Raw genomic sequence first — 18,243 nt, 5'->3', positions numbered from 1 at the left:
GTGGTGCAATCTAGTGTTGAGATATATGAACATCATCTTGAAAACCCTTTACACTCCCTACATTATACACATCACTACACCCCCCTTTCTTTGAAGAAGTTTGTACAGTAAAAAAACAATAGAATAGAATCAATGATATTACATAGTACATTGATATTACTCCGGTAAAGTTAACATGTGAGTCAAAATTTGTTAAGTTTACAAATGAATTCTTCTAGGTTTGTTTCTGATTCTGGATGATCTTCTCAACCCAGTCGACTGAGATTCAGATGCTTCCAGTGTCTTCTGGAAGTCATCTTGTCTGTTATCAGATATCGAGGTAGTAGGATTCAATGTGCTAAATCAGCCCCATTTACAGGGGCTGGTTTAGCACAGAGCTAAAGAGCTGGCTTTTAAAGCAGACCAAGGCAGGCCAGCAGCACGGTTCAATTCCCATTCCAGCCTCCCTGAACAGGCGCCGGAATGTGGTGACTAGGGGCTTTTCACAGTAACTTCATTTGAAGCCTACTTGTGACAATAAACAATTTTCATTTCATTTCATTTCATTTCAATGTGAGTGAGTAACTATCAAACTCAATACATGGAAAAAAGGTTTGAATCCTACTACCTCGATATCTGATGACTTTTAAAAGAGCACGTCTGTTTCTTCTTAGAACAGAATCATCTGTCCTTTTCACAACATGCGAGTGAGGTGCTGCATGACGTATCTTTTTCCTGTGCTTGTGGTGCTGACTTCTTGTCTGCATTACCCGAAAAAACGGTTTGCTTTATGTTTTTTTAGCAACTACCAACTGTCGATACTGTCGGAATGACTTTTTTTCTTCCTTCATTTCTTCCTGGCATTAGCTTCATCATACGTGAACTTTTAAAAAAAAATGTATTTCATTACAAACATGTATCAAAACAGGTTACAGCGAACAAACACCCCGGGAAACATGCTTCCCAACAATCAACTATATAGTCTGTACAGATTTTCCCTCTTTTACTCCCTCCCCCTACCCCGCGACAAACAGCCCCTCAAACATGGTCACAAACATCCCACACCTTTCCTCAAACCCCCCTGAAGAGCCCCTTAACTCATACTTTATCTTCTCGAATCGCAGGAAGTCATACAGGTCACTCTGTTATGGGTCAGTGTTCAGAGAATCCCAAAGCGTATCATGGAGTTCACCTGACCCACATCTTTTAATAGATTGTGGTACGGGGAGCACACGGCCCACACTACAGATATGGTACAGCAGAAATGGACCAGTATTTTTAAAAACAAAACAATGTTTATTCTATGAACTCAAGTTAACCTTTTTAAAACAAACAGTGAATATCTTATCAACCATTAATTCAAATACAACCCCCAAAGAATACAACACTAAGTAATCTGTTTGCTGTTCTTTTAACACCCAGAAGACTTAACAAACCTTTAACCAGAAGCACATCAGAGTTTACATTCACTACTGAAAACATTTATAATTCTTCTGAATTCACCAAATGATCAAGAGATAGTCCTTCATGGCTGAGAGCTCAACAATACAGCTGCTTTGTCTGCCTTCAGCTGCAACACACTCTGAAACACGAAACCAAAAGACACAGACACACCCAAGCTTTTCTCAAAGTGAAACTAAAAAGCAGAACCAGAGCTCAGCTCCACCCACTCTGACATCACTGCAGTAACATGGGGCAGGATTCTCCGACCCCCCCCCCCCCCCCCCCGCCGGTTGGAGAATCGCGGGGGGGGGGCGGCGTGAATCCCGCCCCCGCCGGACACCAAATCCTTGGCACCGGAGATTCGGCGGGGCAGGAATCGCGCCACGCCAGTCGTCGGGCCCCCCCCAGCGATTCTCCAGCCCGTAATGGGCCGAAGTCCCGCTGCTGTTATGCTGGTCCCGCCGGCGTGAACTAAACCACGTCCCTTACTGGCGTGACCAGGCGGCGCGGGCGGGCTCCATGGTCCTGGGGGGGGGCCCAGGCGATCTGGCCCCGGGGGGTGCCCCCACGGTGGCCTGGCCCACGATCGAGGCCCACCGATCCGCAGGCGAGCCTGTGCCGTGGGGGCACTCTTTCCTCTCCGCATCAGCCATCAGCCTCCGCGATAGCCGACGCGGAGGTGACCCCTCCCCGCACATGCGCGGAGATGACGTCAGCAACCGCTGACGCTCCCGTGCATGCACGGACTTCTGCCGGCCGGCGGAGTCCCTTCGGCCCCGGCTGGTGTGGCGCCATAGGCCTTTCCCGCCGGCCGTCGGCGCGCCAACCACTCCAGCGCGGGCCTAGCCCCTAAAAGTGAGGGCTTGGCCCCTAAAGGTTCAGAGGAATCCGCACCTTTGGGGAGGCCCAACGCCGGAGTGGTTCACGCCACTCCATCCCGCCGGGACCCATCGCCCCACCGGGTGGGGGAGAATCCCGCCCATGAGCAGCCAAACATTTCTTAAAGTGACATTCTCTTGACAACTCAACCAGGCCGCTATCCACGGTGGCGATGCTGACCGCCACTCCAGTAAAATTCACCATTGTGCAATCTGAGAGGCGAATGCCAAGACCTCTCCATGAGCTCCGGCTTCACTGAGACTCCAAATATCGCCACCAACGGGTCGGGGTCCACCTCCTCCTCCACAATCCTGGCTACGATGGCGAACTCTCCCGCCCAGAATCTTCCTAATTTTTCGCGCCCCCACAACAACAGGTGCACGTGATTCGCTGGCCCCCTCCCACACCTCACATTCAAAGAACAAAACAAAGAACAAAGAAATGTACAGCACAGGAACAGGCCCTTCGGCCCTCCAAGCCCGTGCCGACCATGCTGCCCGACTAAACTACAATCTTCTACACTTCCTGGGTCCGTATCCCTCTATTCCCATCCTATTCATGTATTTGTCAAGATGCCCCTTAAATGTCACTATCGTCCCTGCTTCCACCACCTCCTCCGGTAGCGAGTTCCAGGCACCCACTACCCTCTGCGTAAAAAACTTGCCTCGTACATTTACTCTAAACCTTGCCCCTCTCACCTTAAACCTATGCCCCCTAGTAATTGACCCCTCTACCCTGGGGAAAAGCCTCTGACTATCCACTCTGTCTATGCCCCTCATAATTTTGTATACCTCTATCAGGTCTCCCCTCAACCTCCTTCGTTCCAGTGAGAACAAACCGAGTTTATTCAACCGCTCATCATAGCTAATGCGCTCCATACCAGGCAACATTCTGGTAAATCTCTTCTGCACCCTCTCTAAAGCCTCCACATCCTTCTGGTAGTGTGGCGACCAGAATTGAACACTATACTCCAAGTGTGGCCTAACTAAGGTTCTATACAGCTGCAACATGACTTGCCAATTCTTATACTCAATGCCCCGGCCAATGAAGGCAAGCATGCCGTATGCCTTCTTGACTACCTTCTCCACCTGTGTTGCCCCTTTCAGTGACCTGTGGACCTGTACTCCTAGATCTCTTTGACTTTCAATACTCTTGAGGGTTCTACCATTCACTGTATATTCCCTACCTGCATTAGACCTTCCAAAATGCATTACCTCACATTTGTCCGGATTAAACTCCATCTGCTACCCCCTGAAAGAACCCATAAGACCATAAGACATAGGAGCAGAATTAGGCCACTCGGCCCATCGAGTCTGCTCCGCCATTTAATCATGGCTGATATTTTCTGATCCACATTCTCCTGCCTTCTCCCCATAACTCCTGATCCTCCTATTAATAAAGAACCCAGCTAACTCTGTCTTAAAGACACTCAATGATTTAGCATCCACAGCCTTCTGCGGTAAAGATTTCCACAGATTCACCACCCTCTGGCTGAAGAAATTCCTCCTTATCTCAGTTTTAAAGGATTGTCCCTTTAGTCTGAGATGGTGTCCTCTGGTTCTAATTTTTCCTACAAGTGGAAACATCCTCTCCACGTCCACTCTATCCAGGCCTTGCTGTATCTTGTAAGTTTCAATAAGATCCCTCCTCATCCTTCTAATCTCAAACAAGTACAGACCCAGAGTCCTCAAGCGTTCCTCATTTGACAAGTTCTTCATTCCAAGGATCATTCTTGTGAACCTCCCCTGGACCCTTTCCAAGGCCAGAACATCCTTCCTTAGAATCGGGGCCCAAAACTGCTCACGATACTCCAAATGGGGTCTGACCAGAGCCTTATACAGCCTCAGAAGTACATCCCTGGTCCTGTATTCTGTAACATTGCATTTGCCTTCTTAACTGCTGAGTGAACCTGCACATTAACCTTAAGAGAATCGTGAACAAGGACTTCCAAGTCCCTTTGTGCTTCTGATTTCCGAAGCATTTTCCCATTTAGAAAATAGTCTATGCCTAAATTCCTCCTTCCAAAGTGCATAACCTCACACTTTTCCACATTGTATTTCATTTGCCACTTCATTGCCCACTCTCCTAGCTTGTCCAAATCCTTCTGCAGCCTCTTTGCTTCCTCAATACTACCCGTCCCTCTACAAATCTTTGTATCATCTGCAAACTTAGCAACAGTGCCCTCAGTTCCTTCTTCCAGATCATTAATGTATATTGTAAAAAGTTGTGGTCCCAACCCACTTATTCTCGCCTGAGTCATATGCACCCTGTGCACCACCTTAAACTGTATCCTTGCACATGACGAGGTCCTGTTTATCCTATGCAATGTCTCACTCCATACTCCCCAATTGATCTCCATTTCCAACTCCGCTTCCCATTTCTCCTTGATCTTCACCATCTGCTCACCTCCCTGCTCCCCCAGCCTCTTGTATATATCCCCAATTCTTCCCTCCCCTTCCACATCCGGGAGCAGCAGTCGCTCCAGCAGGGTGGATCCCGGCAGCCTCGGGAACCCCCTCCAGACCTTTTGCGCAAAGTCCCGAACCTGCAGATACCTGAACTCACTCCCCCTCGGCAGCTCTACCCTCTCCCTTAGCTCCTCCAGACTGGCGAACCCTTCCTCCAAATACAAATCCCTCACCTTGACCAGCCCCACTTCCCTCCACCTCCTGTATACACTATCCAACCCCCCGGCTCAAACTCATGGGGCGGGATTCTCCGGGAATCGGCGGGGTGGCCAGAAACGGCGCAGTGGAGTGACGGGAACCACTCCGGCGTCGGGCCGCCCCAAAGGTGCGGAATGCTCCGCCCCTTCAGGAGCTAGGACGGCGCCGGAGTGGTTTGCGCCCCGCCGGCCGGCGTGAAAGGCCTTTGGCGCCACCCCAGCCGGGACCGAAGGGACTCCGCAGGCCGGTGCGGGTCCGTGCATGCGTGGGAGCGTCAGCGTCTGCTGATGTCATCCCCGTGCATGCGCAGGGGGGTTCATCTCCGCACCGGCCATTGCGGAGACTTACACGGCCGGTGCGTAGGAATAGAGTGCCCCCACGGCATAGGCTCAGCCGTGGATCGGTGGGCCACGACCGCGGGCCAGGCTACCGTGGGGGCACCCCCCGGGGCCTGACCGCCCCGCGCCCCCCGAGGACCCCGGAGGCCGGCCATGGAGCTGGGTCCCACCGGTAGGGACCTACCTTGATTTACGCCGGCGGGACCCGGGAAAAACAGGTGGGAACTCGGCCAATCGCGGGCCAGAGAATCGCCGGGGAGAGGCCGCCGACCGGCGCGGTTCTCCGGCGGGGGTCGGAGAATTCCGCCCATGATTCTCGCACAAAAGCGTTAGCACCGACATCCCTTCCACCCTAAAATGCCTCCTCAACTGATTCCATATCTTCACTGTGGACTGCACCACCGGGCTCCCTGAATTCCTACTCGGAGCCATTGGCAACGCTGCCATCAACATAGCCGTCAAGCTAGACCCCTTACAAGATTCCTCCTCCATGCTAACCCACGCAACCCCTTCTCTTTCCCACCACCGCCGTGCCTTGTCCACATTCGGTGCCCAATAATAATGAAGCAATTTCAGCAATGCCACCCTCCCCTGCTATCATACGTGACCTTGTATGATCTACACACACATCTGTCTGTGCTATCACGAATGGCAGATGTGGGGCGTCATTCACCGACCCCCCAGAGGGTCGGAGAATGGCCGTTGGCCGCCGTGAATCCCGCCCCCGCCGGTTGCCGAAGTCTCCGAAGGGAGAAAAGTCGGCGGGGGGTTAATGTCGCCGCTGCCGTCGGAGAAAGTCACGGGTCTGCGCAAGGCAGCCGATTTTCGGCCTGCCGATATTCTCCCTTCCGGATGGGCCGAAGTCCCGTCGACGTGATGGCCGTTCACGTCGACGTAAATTAAACCTCCTTTTCATCGGCGTGACCCTGTGCTCCAGGTTCACGCCGACCAGCGAGGAGGTGAGTGACGGCCTGGGGGGTTGGCTCTGGGCAGGCGATGGCGTGGCCGCAGTCTGAATGCGTGAGGAGAGGTGTGTCTCGGGTTGTGTGTGTGTGTGTGCGGCGGTGGGGGGGGGTGGTTAGAGTGGGCAGGGCTCCGGGGGAGTGCCGGGAGGGGGTCCGTGCCGGGGAGGGGGATGGGGGGTCCGTGCCGGGGTGGAAGTTGGGGTCCGTGCCGGGGTGGAGGTTGGGGGGGGGGGGTCCGTGCCGGGGTGGAGGTTGGGGGGGGGGTCCGTGCCGGGGTGGAGGTTGGGGGGGGGGTCCGTGCCGGGGAGGGGGATGGGGGGTCCGTGCCGGGGAGGGGGAGGGGGATGGGGGGTCCGTGCCGGGGTGGAGGTTGGGGGGGTCCGTGCCGTGGAGGGGGATGGGATCCGTGCCGGGGTGGAGGTTGGTGGGGGGTCCGTGCCGGGGTGGAGGTTGGGGGGGGGGTCCTTGCCGGGGTGGAGGTTGGGGGGGGGTCCGTGCCGGGGTGGAGGTTGGGGGGGGTGTCCGTGCCGGGGTGGAGGTTGGGGGGGTCCGTGCCGGGGTGGAGGTTGGGGGGGGGGGGTCCGTGCCGGGGAGGGGGATGGGGTCCGTGCCGGGGTGGAGGTTTTGGGGGGGGTCCGTGCCGGGGTGGAGGTTGGGGGGGTTCCGTGCCGGGGTGGAGGTTGGGGGGGAGTCCGTGCCGGGGTGGAGGTTGGGGGGGGTCCGTGCCGGGGAGGGGGATGGGGTCCATGCTGGGGTGGAGGTTGGGGGGGGGGTCCGTGCCGGGGTGGAGGTTGGGGGGGTCCGTGCCGGGGTGGAGGTTGGGGGGGGTCCGTGCCGGGGTGGAGGTTTGGGGGGGGTCCGTGCTGGGGAGGGGGATGGTGGGTCCGTGCCGGGGAGGGGGATGCGAAGGCAAGTGAGTTGGTCCGCCAACAGTTGGACCCATGCGGTCCATGCCACCTGGCTGGGGGGAGGAGGGGCTATGGGCAATGATGACATGTCGTCGTTCCCCTCCCCCCCCACCAGGCCGTCATGTTTTCCGATCATCCAGCGATGTTGGCAGCCGTGGCGGCAGCCGCTAATGTCTATGTTTCCCTGGATGAGGAGGAGGAGGAGGAGGAGCGTGCCAGAGAGGCGGCGCAGGCTGCCGCAGAGGGACAGGCGGCAGCCGCCCAGGCTGGAGGGACACCTGACCGACAGGACGAGGAGGGGGAGGAGGAGGTCGCGGCCCCACGGCAACGGAGGCACCCGAGGGCGCCCCGTGTGTACCGGCCCCGACAGTCATACCAGGTCCTCACGGACCGGGAATGCAGGAGGAGACTCCGGATGAGGCGGGAAACCGTGGCACACATCTGCCACCTGCTGGCACACCTGTCACCGCGTGGCACTGGCGGGGGACACCCTCTCCCCGTGTCCGTCAAGGTTACGGTGGCCCTGAACTTTTATGCAACGGGGTCATTCCAGGCACGAGTGGGGACCTGTCCGGCATATCGCAGACATCGGTGCATCGGTGCATCAGGGCAGTGACAGATGCCCTATATGCCATGGCGCACCGCTACATCCGCTTCCCTGTGGACCGGGCCAGCCAAGATGCCCGGGCCGTGGGCTTCTCTGCCGTGGCTAGTTTCTCCATGGTCCAGGGCGCGATCGATGGGATGCACGTCGCCGTGCGGCCACCTGCATATAACAGGGCCGTGTTCACCAATAGGAAGGGGACCTATTCGATGAACATACAGGTGGTCTGCGACCACCGCATGATGATCCTGCACGTCTGCGCCCGTTACCCAGGCAGTGTACACGACTCATACGTGTTGTCGCGGTCATCCATCCCCGGCATGTACGAGGGACGCCATCCCCGGCTGAGGGGCTGGTTGCTGGGCGACAGGGGCTACCCATTGCGATCGTGGCTGATGACGCCTATACGGAGGCCACGCAATGTGGCGGAGAACCGCTACAATGATGCCCATGTAGCGACAAGGGGAGTGATAGAGAGGTGCTTTGGCGTGCTGAAGATGCGTTTCAGGTGCCTGGAGCTCTCTGGGGGCGCCCTCCAGTATCGGTCAGATAGGGTCGGCTGCATCATTGTGGTGTGCTGCGTCCTGCACAACATAGCCCAGCAGAGGGGCGATGTGCTGCAGGCAGAGGAGGGCGGAGTGGAGGAGCAGCAGGAAGAGGCGCAGTCCTCCCCAGATGAGGGGGATGGGGGTAATGGTCAGGGCAGACGGGGGTAGACACAGGCGGGTGGCTGTCCACCATTACCGGCTGGCCCAGCGGACACGGGACAGACTGATAGCCGCTCCCTTCACTGACTAGATGGGCGTGGGAATCGGGTAGTATGGCCACAGACCGCACACCATGGCAAAAGCCGACCACCCACACCCCCCACCCATCCACCCATGGGGTGGTACGGGGGAAGGGGGGATATGGGGGAGGGGGGATATGGGGGAGGGGGTATATGGGGGAAAGGGGGATATGGGGGAAAGGGGGATATGGGGGAGGGGGGATATGGGGGAAGGGGGGATATGGGGGAGGGGGGATATGGGGGAGGGGGGGATATGGGGAAGGGGGGATATGGGGAGGCTCACCCTGGCTGCTCTGACGAGGTCGTTCACCTTCTTGTGGCACTGGGTGCCTGTCCATGGTGTCAGGGCCGCAGCGGTGACGGCCTCTGCCACTTCCCTCCACAGACGCTGGCTGTGGCGTGGGGCAACTCTGCGGCCGTGCCCGGGATACAGGGCGTCCCTCCTCTGCTCCACCGCGTCCAGAAGCGCCTCCACATCCCGTGACTGGAACCTCGGGGCTGAGCGACGGCCAGCCATCCAGTCGGGTGTTCCGGTCGGGTGTTGCGGTCGGGTGGGGGGGTGCACTTATGAGCCTTATGAGCCGTCACGCCGTGCGGCGTGTATGACGCTGCACGGCGTGAACCACTGCGCAAGCGCGGATCCCGTTACGTCGCTGCTAGCCCATTTTGGGCCGGAGACTGTCGACCCATTTTTCCGACGTGACGCAAGTCGGATTTGCGCCGTTTTTTGCGCCGATCGGCTGACTTTCCGCCGATAACGGAGAATTTCGCCCGTGGATTGTATGTCACTCCCATTTACACAGCCATGTGTTCTTCACCCTGTTTGGCTCCTAGAATGCTATCGTTTATGGAGTTTTTCTATGATTGCCCGCTGTGGTTCTCCTGCTTTGGGCCTTTGGCAGAGCAAGCTCTGGGCCCAATCTACCTCTGGGGACTTGGTGAAGCCTTCCCCTTCGACCAGTTTTCCGAGCACCTGCACGATGTACTCCATCGGGTTTCTGCCCTCTGTGCCCTCAGGTAGTCTGACAATTCTTCGGTTTTGGCGGCTGGACCCGTTCTGACCTTCCACCTTCCCCTTGTGTGCTCTCTATGTTGTTACCAACTTTGTCCCTTCTGCTCGAACAAGGCGATCCGATTGCTCTGGTCAGTGACCGCTTTCTCCAGGTCCCACTGGCTGCCTCCTGGGTCTCCAGTCTCCACTGTCATGATATACACCAGTATATCATGGTGCAGATACACACACACTGATGGACACACAGTGGGACCAATCAACACACACAACACCGCAGCCAATCACCAGTTAGAGCACACGCACCATAAAGACAGGTGGCATCAGAGTTCCCGCTCATTCGGGATACAGCCTCCTGCAAGGACAGAGCTTACAGCTTACAGCACAGATCCTCACCATGTGCTGAGTGCATAGACTGGTTAGGACAGGCATAGGTCTTTAGTTCAATCTAATATCGTGTTAACTCACAGTGAAAGTATGTTCAACAATTTCTAACTTAATAAAATAGTGTTGCACTATTTTAAGTGTTGGTGGCCAGTATGTGTTCCACGGATCCAGAGCACCCAACACATCATGATACCAGGAGTTGAGGGATATTAGAACTTTTAGACCTACCTGCAAGTGATCTGCCTTCCACCAGCATACAGTCATCCTGCAAAATGGACAGCGTCCGCCCGTCGCCGCCGCTCCGCATCACCGGTAACCGAGGGGCCAACTGGAAGATATTCAAACAGCGCTTCCAGCTCTACCTGGAAGCCACAGACTGGGAAGATGCCTCGGACACCAGGAAGATCGCTCTCTTCCTATCCATGGCTGGGGAACATGCCATCCACATTTTCAATTCTCTCACCTTTGCTGACGATGAAGATAAATCAAAATTCAAAACGGTCCTCCTCAAGTTTGACAGTCACTGCAACATAGAAGTGAATGAAAGCTTTGAGTGCTATGTATTCCAACAGCGTTTGCAGGGTAAGGATGAACCTTTCCAGTCCTTTCTCACCCACCTCCGCATCGATGATACGCGACCAGATCATTTTTGGTGTTCAGTCGGACCCCCTACGCCAGCAGCTCCTCAAGGTAAAGCAGCTCACCCTAGCGACCGCCATCGAGACCTGCGTGCTACACGAACACGCCACTAGTCGGTGTTCCCACATCCAAGTGGCTGAAACGGCGCGGCAAGATCCCCATGAGGCATAACGGGTCCAAGCAATCGAGCAACTCCAGGGCCTCAGCCGGGATGAGAGCGGCCATTTCGCGCGCTTTTCTCTGACTCCCGCGCTTGTGCGCACCGAACGAGGGGACGGCGACGAACGTACTGCGCAGGCGCGCACCATGAACGGCCGCACCGCGCATGCGCGGTGGTGCAGCAAACGTACTGATGCTACAACATGCGGCAACTGTGGCTCCGCCCACTTAAAGCGCAATGCCCTGCCAAATCCCGACAATGCCTGAGATGTGGCAAACTTGGCCACTATGCTCCTTTATGCAGATCAGCTCGGCCTGCCAATTTGTATCGCTCCGGCCAGCCTCGCAGGAATGTCCGGGCCATTCAACCCACGGTCACCGAGTCCGATGCGGACCTACTACCCGATATTGACACCGAGGACCCGAAGGCACCTTTTCGAATCGGTATCGTTACAAAAAACAGGGTGTCCCCGAAGCACAGAATCCAGCTTCTATCAGTATACAGCATCGATCCAGACGATGAGTGGTGTGCCACCCTTACGGTCAACCAGAATTCATCGCCCACCTCAGAGGCTTAATTTATGAAGTTTGCGGACTTATGGACTCTCTGAATTGTTTTGTTGCTTTGTTTGATCGTTTCCCTGGTTTGTATATAGTGTTGATCTCGTTATTCTTGTTGCATACTGCTTCTCTGCACCAGGCACCTTCCCATGTAAAAAGCTTAGTTCTCATGTACGTAGTCCTGTAAATATGTCTTCGCACCCCACACGTAGTTAGGAACATTCTCACCATACATTATTTATTGCCACACACATACATTCTTTTATAAAAGGGGGGATGTCATAATATACATCAGTATATCATAGCGCAGTTACACACACACTGATCATAGAATTTACAGTGCAGAAGGAGGCCATTCAGCCCATCGAGTCTGCACCGGCTCTTGGAAAGAGCACCCGACCCAAGGTCAACACCTCCATCCTATCCCCATAACCCAGTAACCCCACTCAACACTAAGAGAACTTTTGGACACTGAGGGCAATTTAGCATGGCCAATCCACCTAACAGCAAATCTTTGGACTGTGGGAGGAAACCGGAGCACCCGGAGGAAACCCACGCACACAATGGGAGGATGTGCAGACTCCGCACAGACAGTGACCCAAGCCGGAATCGAACCTGGGACCCAGGAGCTGTGAAGCAATTGTGCTATCCACAATGCTACCGTGCTGCCCAGTGCTGATGGACACACAGCAAGACCAATCAACACACAACACCGCAGCCAATCACCTCACTATAAAGACAGGGGGCATCAGAGTTCCCGCTCATTCAGGATGCAGCCTCCTACAAGGACAGAGCTTACAGCACAGATCCTCACCATGTGACCAAACAGGTGGATGAGGGTAAAGCAGTTGATGTGGAGTATATGGATTTCAGTAAAGCGTTTGATAAGGTTCCCCACGGTAGGCTATTGCAGAAAATACAGAGGCATGGGATTCAGGGTGATTTAGCAGTTTGGATCAGAAATTGGCTAGCTGGAAGAAGACAAAGGGCGGTGGTTGATGGGAAATGTTCAGACTGGAGTCCAGTTACTAGTGGTGTACCACAAGGATCTGTTTTGGGGCCACTGCTGTTTGTCATTTTTATAAATGACCTGGAGGAGGGTGTAGAAGGATGGGTGAGTAAATTTGCAGATGACACTAAAGTCGGTGGAGTTGTGGACAGTACGGACGGATGTTACAAGTTACAGAGGGACATAGATAAGCTGCAGTGCTGGGCTGAGAGATGGCAAATGGATTTTAATGCAGAAAAGTGTGAGGTGATTAATTTTGGAAGGAATAACAGGAAGACAGAGTACTGGGCTAATGGTAAGATTCTTGGCAGTGTGGATGAGCAGAGAGATCTTGGTGTCCATGTACATAGATCCCTGAAAGTTGCCACCCAGGTTGAGAGGGTTGTTAAGAAGGCGTATGGTGCGTTAGCTTTTATTGGTCGAGGGATTGAGTTTCGCAGCCATGAGGTCATGTTGCAGCTGTACAAAACTCTGGTGCGGCCGCATTTGGAGTACTGCGTGCAATTCTGCTCGCCGCATTATAGGAAGGATGTGGAAGCATTGGAAAGGGCGCAGAGGAGATTTACCAGAATGTTGCTTGGTATGGAGGGAAGATCTTATGAGGAAAGGCTGAGGGACTTGAGGCTGTTTTCGTTAGAGAGAAGAAGGTTAAGAGGTGACTTAATTGAGGCATACAAGATGATCAGAGGATTGGATAGGGTGGACAGTGAGAACCTTCTTCCTCGGATGGTGATGTCTAGCATGAGGGGACATAGCTTTAAATTGAGGGGAGACAGATATAAGACAGATGTCAGAGGCAGGTTCTTTACTCAGAGAGTAGTAAGGGCATGGAATGCCCTGCCTGCAACAGTAGTGGACTCGCCAACACTAAGGGCATTCAAATGGCCATTGGATAAACATATGGACGATAAGGGAATAGTGTAGATGGGCTTTAGAGTGGTTTCACAGGTCGGCGCAACATCGAGGTCCGAAGGGCCTGTACTGCGCTGTAATGTTCTATGTGCCGAGTGCATAGACTGGTTCGGACAAGCATAGTTCACCCACAGTGAAAGTATGTTCAACAGTTTCTAACTTAATAAAATAGTGTTGCACTATTTTAAGTGTTGGTGGCCTGTATGTGTTCCATGGATCCAGAGCACCCAACACATCATCCACTTCATTCTTTCCAGTGCTTGGTGGAATGGGCCAAAGAGATTTCAATGGCTGAGCTAATCGCCGTCATGAGATCCTCCATAATGAACCCCGTGTTTTTGGAACTCTATTAAAAGAAGCTCCATCGGTGGGTTGGGGTTGGTGTTCGCGTTGGCGATCCCACTCGGTCCGCCATGCGCTGCTCCGCGTTGCTCCACATGTCTGTTCACCCTGAGGCCTAGATCTTCCTCTCCCAACTTTTACTCTTGCAATTTTTCCGACTCTTTGTCTGGTTTGAGGGTATTTCCTTGGATGGTTGTTCGTTTAGGGTGAAGGCGTTTTTTTTTTGTTGTTATTTTGGTATCTAATTTACTGGTTAAAAGGGCCTAAATTGACATTCCCAAGGGAGAGCCACCTTCTGGACGACCGCTCAGCACATCGCCACCACTGGAAGAGGAGTTTGTGAAATCCCGGACTGGTGTCCACTCGGCGCCTGGAAAGACCCCGTCACGTAAATGTTCAGCGTGACCGTCACTTTGAAGGCCACTGGGAGCGGGTGTCCTCCCCCTTACCCCCGCAGTGCCAGATGTGCCATCATCTGGCAGACATGTCACACTCTCTATCTCAGCCGGAGTCTCCGGCAGATCCTTGAAATATAGACTGTGCCGGTACACACAGGGCCTCATGTGGCACCTCCTTTGCACCTCCTCCTCCTCGGCCTGTTGGGCGACTCCTTCTCCATCTTGGGAAGCTGCCTCCAATTCCTCTGTGGCACACTCCGTTGTTGCACGCTCAGCTGCTGCAGCTTCCTCCTCCTCGTGCAGATCCAGCTTGTACAGCCACAGGCATATCTCAGGGCTGCGGCGACTAGCATGAAGGCCACCATCGCTGGTTGAATTCCAATATCCATTGTCTGCACAGGGTAAATGACCGACATGTTACCACGGTGCTCACCCCCATGCCCAACCAGATGCAACGGGCTACATGGTGGGCCCAGTTGGCACTGTGGGCTCTGCCCCCGCATGTCCCCCCCTATCTCTGCACCACTAGCCCGTTGTTATCTGGCACTGTGGGAGCCTCTGGCAACTGTCCCTGACACCAGGGGTACCATTGGCTGGCACTGCCTTGCCAGCGCTAATCTCCGTCGCCCCTGCCCGGTGCACCCGTAGGGGCTACAGTGGGCGTTGCCCTGATTGGGCTACAGGCAGGTGGTGGCCAAGTTGGGGGGGGAGGCTATGGCAGATGGTTGAGTGTGGGGTTTGGGGGGATGGGCACCCAACACGGCCGGTGTCACTCTGCACAACCAGGGGCCAAGGCGGTTGGTCAGTGGGGTGCTCAGCAAGATGGCTGCCTTGCAGACCATGGCAAAGGTAGTCCGTGACTGGACACCGCCCCAGTCCCCTGGGGGGGGGTCCCCCCGGCCAGTTGTCCTGTTCCCTCATCACCCCCCCCACGCCAGTGTCTGGCCCAGCAGCCCACAGTCACGCCTCTCCACGTCCTACCTCCTCTCTCTCCCTCATCACCCACGACGCCGGTTTCACGCTTTTTAAAAGCACAAATGAACTGCGCATTCGGGAACTCAGCCCATCAAGGCAGAGAATCACGGAGGCCCCGGAGAATACCGGGTCGGGCCCGCTAATGACATGCAAAAGGTGTTTTCTGTAAGTGCGTTCTGGACGTGACATTGACGCCACTGACAAGGTGACCGAGAATTGCGATTTGGCGTCAAATTGGTGCTCTCCGCGATTTCTGCGTTAACCAACGGAAAATCCCACGCAAAATCTATCGAGGACGAACAGAGCTTTCTATCATGGAATCACACAGAAGACAGTATTCCAACTCTGTAATGAAGAGCACTCTCCTTTCACATACAGCGCTGGTTACTGATTGCTGGGGAGCAGGGTCAATGACTCACTATCATGCCAATGTTTGTCCCAGTAACTCAAGCACGGGTTACTGCCCCTGAGTTTGATGAAGATCCTGATATTGGTCCTCAGGCCTCATTTCAGTGCAGGCAGAATCATTAATGAAGATCAAGTTGTAGCTGAATGAGGAAGGCTGGGTGATTGGGCTTTGGAGTGAGGGTCAGGGACATTTGATGATTTGGGGTGGGGGATGGGGGAGTGGGGGGTGGGTAGTAGTGGTCAATGGGGGGGTGATTTGTGTCTGGGGGCTGAGCTGCCCATATTCTTGTAATATGGGTTTGAGAGGAACATCCCTGCACATTCTGAATTGTGTTAAGGATCAGGGCCTGCCAGGTGATAAGTGCCAAGTTGTATTGAGTTCAGAGTGTTGTGAGTTATGTGCTGGAGCAGAACTGTATTGAACATGGGCCCTATAAATCACCCAGGACCCTAATCTAAACAACAAATTCTGTTATTAGCATAATCAGGTTGCACATTCCTGACATTCATTTAGCATTCATGTCAAAAAGGTTATAATACAAGAGTAGGGATGTACTTCTGAGGCTGTATAAGGCTCTGGTCAGACCCCATTTGGAGTAGTGTGAGCTGTTTTGGGTCGTATCTAAGGAAGGAATGTGCTGGCCTTGGAAAGGGTCCAGGGGAAGATCGGAAGAATGATCCCTGGAATGAACAGCTTGTCGTATGAGGAACGGTTGAGGACTCTGGGTCTGTACTCGTTGGAATTTAGAAGAATGGGGGGTATCTTATTGAAATTTACAGGATACTGCCTGGATAGAGTGGATGTGGAGAGGATGTTTCCACTTTAGGGAAAGCTAGAACCTCAGATTAGAGGGACGATCCTTTAAAACAGAGATCAGGAGGAGCTTCTTCAGCCAGAGGGTGGTGAATCTGTGGAAAACTTTGCCGCAGAAGGCTGTGGAGGCCAAATCACTTAGTATCTTTAAGACAGAGATAGATAGGTTCTTGAATAATAAGGCGATCAGCGATTATGGTGATGGAAAAAATATCAGCCATGACTGAATGGCTGAGCAGACTCGATGGGCCGAGTGGCCTAATTCTGCTTCTACGTCTTATGGTCATATGACACAACCGCATCCACTTTTCACCAATATGGTGGAGGTGTGCTTTGTAGTGAGTGTGTACTTCCTACCCGCCATATTGGAAAATCAAGAGGCCTGAGAAACCAGGAGGTCTTTCGGAATTGATACATATTAGGAACTGAAGGAAGGGTCATCATTGTCTTGTTCAATATCTACGGATATTGTCCTAAATTACAATTCATCAACAATGCAGATGGGAAATACGTATACTATTGCAAGTCTGCTTGTTGGAACTGGCGTCTTTTGGAGCTTACCCGTGAATATGGGAGGGTGTGAACCCATTTTAATGTTATGTTGCTGAGCATCCTTCACTAAATATCCTGGAGTGCCATCCCTGCTTGGTGTGGGCTCCAGTGGGTGTTTAGCAAAGATTGACACCGTCCCCAACACTGTCACTCAGTGACAGACAATCACCATTCAAGCTGCGAGTCAGACTCTTCACCAATCAGCAATGGGACGTGAAATGCTCAGTGAACAAGTGCAGCAGCATCACAGAAACATTTTTAAAATCCACGTGTGTTGATGAAGTCGCCGTCCAGAACAACCAGAGCCCCCGTAAGCCTTAAGCAATTGCAGATCAAATGATATAATGTGAATGTGCAGACTCCAGTCCTTATTTAACTAAACAAAATGGTAATAAATAAATATGAGCGTGAGAAGCAAGTAAAGTCCATGACTATAACCAGCGGTATTAAGAGGCACTTACCGATTTCAGAGAATAAGAACATGGACAGAAGAGCAAAGGCTGAGAAAGACCCCATTCTCCTGCAGTGGAAGCTTTGAGTCAGTAACCGTGCAGTCGTCCACTTGTATTGACACTTATCTCGTATACGGAGCTGGTTTATATGAAGGGAAGGCTGCTCAGTGACTCACTGAGCATTGTGAACATACTGCTGGTTAATGTTGACACAAAATGACAGACTGAGCATTCCTGGGCCAAATACGTCACTGAGACAGGTAAAAACAAGCTGACAAGGACACAAATCAGTAGAGGGTAACCCAGAGTGCTTATCCTTTCACAGACGTACAGAGGGCTAGATTCTCTGATTCTGAGGTTAAGTGCGGAGGATCTGTAGCGTTTAATGTGGAAAAGATCGGCGCATCCCCTCGCCGATGCTGCGACCGGTAAAGGGCTAGCAGCCGCGCCATGTAAAACTCCCGGCCTCCATGATATAAATGCCAGGAGAATTGCCGGGTCCGTGGCCGTGCAAGCACACGGCGATGACCTGCAGCGGTTGTGCCGCACAACATGGTGCCGGCCGTGCGCGGACCCGACCTGCCAGATAGTGACCCTCTGGAAACCCCCTGGCCACCCCCCACCTGTCCCCCCAGACCTTGCGGAAGCCCTCCTGGCCAGCGGAATGGCTCCCGCCCGACTGTGGCGGCGCTGGACACAGTCCGCAGCCACCATGCCAGGTTACCGCATGACTGGGGCCACATATCCCCTGCTTCGTCGTGAACTCAGCCGATCGGGGCAGAGCATCAGGGGAGGGCCTTCAGGTGACGCGCTGTGGACGCCCCAACCGCGTGCGATGTGCGCCGCAATTATGCCATTTCTGAGGGGGCGGAACATGCAAAACCTGCGTCAAACAGGCGCTACCCCCGATTCCGTCGTAAAAAGGGGTTCTCCACCCGATTGACGATTACGAAATTGGCGTCGAGAAACGGTCAATCCCGCCCAGAGTGATTTCTTTGAGTTATCCCATTGCTCCCCACAGCTGAAAGATACAAATAATGACAATCAGAAACGCCCA

General features: G+C 53.8%; 1 protein-coding gene across 1 annotated transcript in view; it reads right to left on the bottom strand.

Annotated features, from left to right (window-relative positions):
• LOC140430061 (PI-actitoxin-Avd5a-like) overlaps positions 1 to 17,351 on the bottom strand; it is a 76,380-nt gene extending 59,029 nt beyond the window's left edge. The window contains exon 1 of the mRNA XM_072517601.1: positions 17,196 to 17,351. Coding sequence (XP_072373702.1) covers positions 17,196 to 17,250 — 55 coding nt within the window. The 5' untranslated portion in view covers positions 17,251 to 17,351. The remainder of the gene's footprint in view (positions 1 to 17,195) is intronic.
• Positions 17,352 to 18,243: the final 892 nt, after the last annotated feature.

The sequence above is a fragment of the Scyliorhinus torazame genome, chromosome 9 (assembly GCF_047496885.1).
Source record: "Scyliorhinus torazame isolate Kashiwa2021f chromosome 9, sScyTor2.1, whole genome shotgun sequence".
In the NCBI taxonomy this organism is placed as follows: domain Eukaryota; kingdom Metazoa; phylum Chordata; class Chondrichthyes; order Carcharhiniformes; family Scyliorhinidae; genus Scyliorhinus; species Scyliorhinus torazame.
This window is presented reverse-complemented; position numbering and strand designations above follow the sequence as displayed.